The sequence below is a fragment of the Penaeus chinensis genome, chromosome 26 (genome assembly GCF_019202785.1).
Source record: "Penaeus chinensis breed Huanghai No. 1 chromosome 26, ASM1920278v2, whole genome shotgun sequence".
In the NCBI taxonomy this organism is placed as follows: Eukaryota; Metazoa; Arthropoda; class Malacostraca; order Decapoda; family Penaeidae; genus Penaeus; species Penaeus chinensis.
In genome coordinates, this window is record NC_061844.1 from 18,527,443 (window position 1) to 18,534,942 (window position 7,500).

Below are 7,500 nucleotides of genomic sequence, written 5' to 3' on the forward strand. Positions count from 1 at the left end.
CTCAGCACTACCAGTGTGGGAAGTTTTAACTCTTGTATCTGTAACACATACAGTTATATATATGTAAAACTTATGGCAGAGATTCACTGTATAATGAGACAGAAATTCAACTTTTACATTTTATTCTGTTTGTTTTCATATCTTGTTTGTGCATTCATTTTATTATTATTATTTTTCTTTTACAGACTGTAGTAACAATGAAACCTTCAGGTGCTATTAGATATCCAGTACAAGGTAATGTGGCTTGTCATGTGATGAAAATGATGTTTGATTTTATTATTATTTTTTTTTTTATTATTATTTTTTTTTTTTTTCAATAGCTTCCAAAGTTATTTTATTATATCACTCCCTCTCTCTCTCTCTCTCTCTCTCTCTCTCTCTCTCTCTCTCTCTCTCTCTCTCTCTCTCTCTCTCTCTCTCTCTCTCTCTCTCTCTCTCTCTCTCTCTCTGTCTGTCTCTCTGTCTCTCTTGCATCAAAGTCATGTATGAATGACACATTTCTAAACAAGGCTCATTCTCCATTCTCCAGGTGTGACCCTCCACAGAGTTGCTGCCGGCAAGAGGTCCCAAGGAGATGGCCAGGAGCAGGTGGATGCCCCGCCTTCTCTTGCCTGTGAAACGGGAAGTTCTATCAGTACAGAGCCAGGGAATCAGAAACCCACACCACACATTGCTGAGGAGAAGGCTAAAACAGAGGGAAAGCCCCTAGACCGGAAAACCAAATCAGAACCAAAGTTGAGTCTAGGGGCTAAGAAAGAGGGTGGAGGACCTAGGAAGCAGGGATCCGAGAAATACCTGCCCGAGGTGGCTGACATCGCCCATAAGCTGACGAAGGTATCTGTGATGTCCACCCCAGACACCCACCTTCTCAACACTCCCCCAAAGGACATGCAAAGCAAGCGCATGATTCCAGTGCTCCCTTGCTCTCCAAGAGGAGGAGTTGCCGCAGCACTTTCCGCTGCTGCCAGAGAAGGATCCACAAGCCTCTACACTCATAAGCGCAAGGAACCGAAGTTTGTGCCGTATGAGCCCTACAAAGGCTGCGTGAAGCCAATTTTCACCAAAAAGAAGACAAAAGTTGTGCAGCAAGCAGCAGCAGGGAAGTCTGTTCCAGTGGTGTCAGAGGATAAGTACAGTGACCCTAAAGCAGAGCCAGTAGGTGATGAACAGAAGACCACAGAGAAGGTCAGTAAATGTTTTTTTATCTTGAGGCATTTTTTCATGAATCTGTGTAATATATGTACTCATAGTTTTATTAACTATTCTTCATTTATGTACACTAATGTCCTAGAATATAAGGTCTTTCAACACGGGATTGGGAATAAAGTGTTTTATTTACTTTTTATATTGAGCTCTCTACATAAAGGGAAAATAGTAAAAAATGATAACTTTATGTAACTTCAGTTCGTTCCTTTTCTTTCTCCTCTTTCCTTTCATCCTTCTCTTTCTCCTCCACCTCTTTCTCTTCCTATTCCTTTTCCATTCCATGCAAAGGAATGGAAACTTATATTTATATAAGAGAAAAGGGAGAAAGTTCAATTCATGAAATCACTCCCATACCTTGCAGCTAAACATCATGGTCAAGGACTTCGAGCGCGAGAGAGCATCTTGGGAGAAACAGACCAAGGTGCTCATCGAGGAGAAGAAAAGCATGGAGGAGCAATTTAGCCAAATGAAGAAGGACAAGACTAATTTGGAGAGTCAGTTGAAGATTCAGTCTCAGGTACCAATCCCTCCACCCCCCCTCCCCTCCCTGTCTTTACTCAGAGAAAAGTGCTAATTATATGTGATAGATCTTGATATATGGTAATGATAGAACATAATCCTGGGTGACAGTCGGTAGCTAATGAACAATTATATCTTTTGCCTTAAAAGTCAGGTCTGTTAGAGTTTTCCTGCAAAATTATTGTGGTTACAGTGGTAAAAGATAAGAAAATGTGAATGAAAGCATAACCATCACCTTTTATTCAATTTCTACAATTAAATTGAATAAAAAATAGGTAAAAGAAATTCATATTTTCTGCTAGGGATACTTATTTTATCTTTGTATTCAGACTTGAAAAAAAAATAGAGTAAGCAAGAAAGCATTTAGCCCTTTGAAACTTGAACCTATCATCTCCACAAACAAAACCAGTACATCCTCTTACATTAAAAAAAAGAAAAAAAAATCCAATATGACCAACCCATTGTCTTGGAGTTCATATATCATCATCTCAAATATCGTACTAACAAAAGCAATGTAGTTGAGTAAAAAAAAAAAAAAGCATTGATTTTACACAATCTCCAACCCACTCATCCCCATCCTTCCCAACAGGTTAATACAGAACTCAAGAAACTCTTAGTGGCCTCTGTGGGAGAAGATGTACAGGGTCAAGTGCAGGTCCTCACTGAAGACAAGGCGCGGATGGCCACCATGATTCGGCGGTACTCGGAGAGGGTTGACCGTGATTACGAGGAGAAGGAACGGATGGAGATTCAGTGCGATGTGTGGCGGTCTAAGTTCCTCGGGAGCAGGTGAGGCTTGTGAGGATGGGGTGAACCAGGTGCAAAACTGTGATGTTAAGAGAGCTGGTTATGCTGAATGTAGAGTGGAATGATATTTGTTTTTTCCTGTTTCTTTTTCCCTTTTTCTCGTCATATTTCTCTTCATCCATGTCCTCATTCTTCTCTTCTTTCTTGTAGCTGCCTCCTCCTACTCTTGCTCTGCCTTGTCTTTCCCTATTTTATCCTTTTCCTCCTTTTCCTCATTTCCCTCCCCCTCTTCCTCATTTTTCTTTTAATGATCTTTTACTGCCCGCTTTCTTCATTCCAATATATTTGATAAACATTTAACACCACTTTCAAACAAATATGTTAAGGACTCATTTACCCAAGATCTCAAACAAGATTGCAGAGTCATAATCACAGAGCCTCAAGAACTCTCTCTCTCTGTCTCGTTATAGCATGTTGGTAGACGAGTTGGCAGGGTGGAAGGCTGCTCTCATGCGACACATCGACGAGGCGGAGGAAGCCCTTCACGTGATGATGGACGAACACGACATGGCGAGGCAACATGTCCTGAACATGTATAGGCAAGTTTTGGCTTGATGATGCAATGACTTTCGTTATTGCTGTTGTTGTTGTTAGTTGGTTTGATTCCTGTTTCCACTCTTATTATTATGGGTACAAGATTCCTTCTTTTCAATTTGGAAACATACCATAGTTGAATAATTATTTAATCTTAATTAAACAACCTGGATTGAAGTTGCCCACTCTTCTTCCTCCAGGATGAACAAACAACTTCGCGATGCATTCGACCCCCTTGCAGCACAGTCTGGCGGTGTTGTTTCGCTCACCTCAGCCGATCTCGTGACACTGGCTGTGGACGGGGACGTGCTTGCAGAGACGGTTCGGGATCGGCTCCTTGGCGACCTAGGGAGGGCTGTGGGCTGCGGGCTTTCAGTGGAGGGCCTTGAGACGCTGACTCCTGGCGAGAAGATGGCGCGGCAGGTAATTGCAAATCTTGTGTCTGATATGTTTCATGTTAGATATTGAATGGATTATTATTTATTTAGTATATTTAAATATTTTTTATTCAGTTATTTATTTGGTTTATTTTTAATTATTTTAGGTGAGACAGAGAGAGAGAGCGAGTGAGCGAGCTTGTGTCTGTGTGTGTGTGTGTGTGTGTGTGTGTGTGTGTGTGTGTGTGTGTGTGTGTGTGTGTGTGTGTGTGTGTACACGCTATATGTGCTTTATTTGTATGTGTCGGTTTGTCTTCTTATGTGTTTGTTTTTTATCTATTTCCTCGGGGTTCATAATTTTGGATTATTACAGTGCAGGATTTTTGTATTTTTATTAATCCTTCTTTTATTTACAGTTACCTAAACTTCATTCCTTAATATGAAGAAGAAAAAAGAAAAAATGGTTCCACAAGGTAGTTCATTCATTCCAAAAATCTCCTGGGCTCTATATTTGTCATTTTCCCTTTCTTTTTCTTTCTTTTTTTTCTTTAAGCCATATCATTTTCAATATTTCAGGCTTGTGGGAAGAAAATCAAGAAGCCATTTGTGAGTAGCAAGGAATTCTCATTTTTTTATCCCAAGGAATCTTAAATACCGTTTGCCCTTTTAGGATGAGATGCTTTCACAGTGTGCCATAGAGGGAGGGTAGCTGACTTGAACCCCTCTGTTTTTTTTACGATGGTTGATGCTTCTGCCTCTAAAAAGCGAATGTTTCTTTGCGCTTCTTCTCTCTTTTAAAAGTGTATTGGTATTGCCGATAGTTACAACCGTGTCGGTAAAGATCTGGAATGTAACAATTATGTAAACAGCAGCTTGAGGAATGTCTCTAAATTTGCTTAGTGATGCTGGTCGTGAGATGATCTCTCGCAGGGGGAAGAAGCATATACACCCCCATTCCCCCCATCTCCCTTCTATCCTCTCACCTCTCCCTTTCCTTCTCTCCTCTAGTTGAGAGAGAATGAGTTACAAAACAAAGAACAAGAGACGCAGATAGACTGAGACATGGAGGAACATCTAGACAGAGAAATACACTTAGGTAGAGAGGTACACCGAGATAGAAAGATATGCCGAGGTAGCATGAGATAGAGAAGTAGACTGAGGTATGAGAGATACATCAGGACAGAGATGCACTGGGATAGAAAGGTACACCATGTTAGAGAGGAACATCAAGACAGAGAAGTACACTGAGATAGAGAAAGAGAGAGAAGAGGAAAACAGAGAGGAAATGGGTGAAAGAGAGATGGGAGAGAAGAGAAATACTGCCGTTGGGCATCATAGTGGCTGTCGCTAATATATTTTGAGAGGCTGTAGGAATAGAGATGAGGATGTGCTGTATATTTTTTTCTTTCTTCTTTTGTAGTTGCGTAAATATTATCTCGGCTTCTGTGCATCGTGGTTAATATCTTGAAAATGCTGTTGATGAAATGCACTTAATATACTGGGCCATGCGTAAAAGTATGTTTTGCATAGCCAACGTTTTTGTTAAACTGATTTGGAGAGGTGGTATCTAAAACAGACTGATGGTTGCTGAGAAAATGAGGCGTAAATCCTTCAGGAAGCATTGGAGGGATGAATGCTATCCTGGTACATTAACCATGTGGATTACTATTTGCATTGTGCCGCTCATTACAGATCTCAAACCTTTCTGTATGGTTGAATCCTTATAAAGGTTCTTAGAATTCTCTTGCTCCTAAGAAGCTGTATTTTAGGCTTTCACTCTTAAGCTTTCTCTTACAGATAATTAGTAATGGAAGGGAGCGCAGCATTTCACGTAGCTAAATAATCCATGAAATGGTCTTTGTAAATACTAAACTTGGCAAGGGATTTTGTCATTGTGATTACACTGTAATTCTGTCGTCTTTTTCATTTTATCTTCCTCCTCTTTTCTTATTTTTTCTTTACATACTCTTGGTCCTCTCTGCACAGTTTTTTCTACCTTTTCGGTCAGTCCCTCTTAAATAATTGACAGACATGGAAGAAATTTTTGAAAAGTGAAGTTTTCCTCTGTATATAATAATACTATAACAGTTATTTATAACTGTATTGATCTAATACTGTTATATCTCTTTGCTTTATTTTATATGTTGGATAAATGTAATAGATTAATCATCATGTAGTCAATATGCTGTAAACTAATTACCCTGTTGCAAAATGCACATAATGTCATACATATGAGATCATATTAGAAATCAATACTTCATATCTACCTAGCTGTTGCAGCTGTTTAAAAGTACAGTGTATGATTTCACACATTCATTGATCTTAGAGATTTTCCATGTTCAGTATATCACTATAAAATAAAAGGATCTCTGGCATACATATACATAAGAAACAAAACAGAAGCTGATTGATAAAGAGCTTTTCCCATTTCTGTTACGGTGATACGGCAAGATGCTCATTTCATCATGTCAAAGAAGAAAACAGCTGAAAATAGGTTTTCCAATGTTCAGTCATCTTCATCAGACTTTCATTGTTTACGATTCAAATAGTTTGAAAGGCTGAGGGTGATGTTTAGCACATTAGGAATTTCTAGTGTGTTAGTTGCCATATATTATAGGTATCTCATACTTCACTTTTAGTTGTTTTTTTTCCAATTGGCAAACTCTTCCTTGGCTTTGGACTGTGGTCTTCATTTCTCCTAGAACGGAATGCAAGATCTTATATCTTTCCTTCAGCTAAACACAACCACTTCCCGAGCAACTGGGAGACTTGTTTGTTTGCAAGCTTGTCCATCTAAAACAGGAATGCTGTGGGAGAAAGGTCATGGGTGTTTGATTGTTTGGTCCTTTTTGGAGGAATCTTTTGTAAAACCTACATCTCTGTTCTTCTTCTTTAATTTTTTTATTTTATTTTTTTTGAGTTCTTTGATTTTGGCAGTTTATTTTTTGCAAATTTATAACTTTTTACTTCTTTGATTTACTCAGTCCTCCTTATGATTCTTTACCTTGATGTTAAATACACATGTCATCTTATACTGTATATCTAACAGTATTTTTGTATCTCTCTTTTCCCCCTTCCTTCCCTCTGCTCACCAACCCTTACTCACAACCTTACGACCTTGTCTCCCCCCTCCCCCTTTCCAACTAGGTCCTGGGCTGGCGAAACAAGGACGGACGGGCTACTTGTGAAGGATGCAGCACTGTCTCCCCGGGACGAAATGCCATGATGCACCGGTTCCACCCCAATACACGTTACGAACATGTCACCGTCAACTGCTGCGCCCACTGCAATGGGGAAATCAAAGTTGTCTGATTTATTTATTTCGCTTAGTTTCTTCTTTCATGTTTCAGTTTAGTTTAGTTCATTTTTCATCTCTCTTTTATGACGGTTTGATGGAAACAGAATGTTATGTAGAGATTTTTATTTTTTCGTCTTTTTCTTTTTCTTCTTTTTCTTCTTCTTCTACAAGATTTTTCTCTCTTTCTTTTTTTATACCTCATTTTTTTTTTTTTTTCTCTTCTTCTTCTTCTTCTTCTTCTTCTTCTTCTTCTTAAGGGGAAGGGAAGCACATGCTAAGATTTTCCATTTATTAGTTTTCTTTTGGGGGAGGAAGGTATAGGGGCAAGAAAGAATGTTTATTGTGTGCCTCTGTGATAATGTAGACGATGGAAAACAGAGAAATTATTTTAAGTGACGAAGAAGAAAGAGAAAGAGAGAGAGAGAGGGAGAGAGAGAAAGAAAGATAATGATATTATGGATTGTATTTTTATATGTATTTTTTATTTCCTTGCTCTCTTTCTGTCTCTCTTTCCCATTTTTATGATAAACAAATAGTGTTGGATTTATTTATTACAGTGTCAATACTTATGTAGTGGAAATGATAATGAGGTTTATTTTTAGGTTGTAATACGAAAATCTTTCTTATACAGGTTTTTTTTGTTTTTGTTTTTTTGATGGGAAGGAAGAAGGGAGGGAAAGAATATCATATGTTATTCTTTTCAATGCATTGTTGTTACTGTGTGTTGCATAGATCACCTTTCGGTAGAGGTGCACACAG

At 38.7% G+C, this 7,500-nt stretch overlaps 1 protein-coding gene across 2 annotated transcripts in view; it reads left to right on the plus strand.

The window, feature by feature from the left end:
- The window catches only part of LOC125038955 (golgin-45-like), an 8,990-nt gene that overhangs the window by 842 nt on the left and 648 nt on the right, over window positions 1–7,500 (plus strand). The window contains exons 2-9 of one of the 2 annotated variants that reach the window (XM_047632659.1): window positions 186–234; window positions 530–1,185; window positions 1,568–1,723; window positions 2,315–2,514; window positions 2,943–3,071; window positions 3,267–3,489; window positions 4,020–4,049; window positions 6,591–7,500. The exon at window positions 6,591–7,500 is cut by the window's right edge and continues 648 nt beyond it. In XM_047632659.1, coding sequence (XP_047488615.1) covers window positions 198–234; window positions 530–1,185; window positions 1,568–1,723; window positions 2,315–2,514; window positions 2,943–3,071; window positions 3,267–3,489; window positions 4,020–4,049; window positions 6,591–6,755 — 1,596 coding nt within the window. In that variant the 5' untranslated portion in view covers window positions 186–197 and the 3' untranslated portion in view covers window positions 6,756–7,500. The remainder of the gene's footprint in view (window positions 1–185; window positions 235–529; window positions 1,186–1,567; window positions 1,724–2,314; window positions 2,515–2,942; window positions 3,072–3,266; window positions 3,490–4,019; window positions 4,050–6,590) is intronic. The other variant, XM_047632660.1, reaches the window with a different exon arrangement.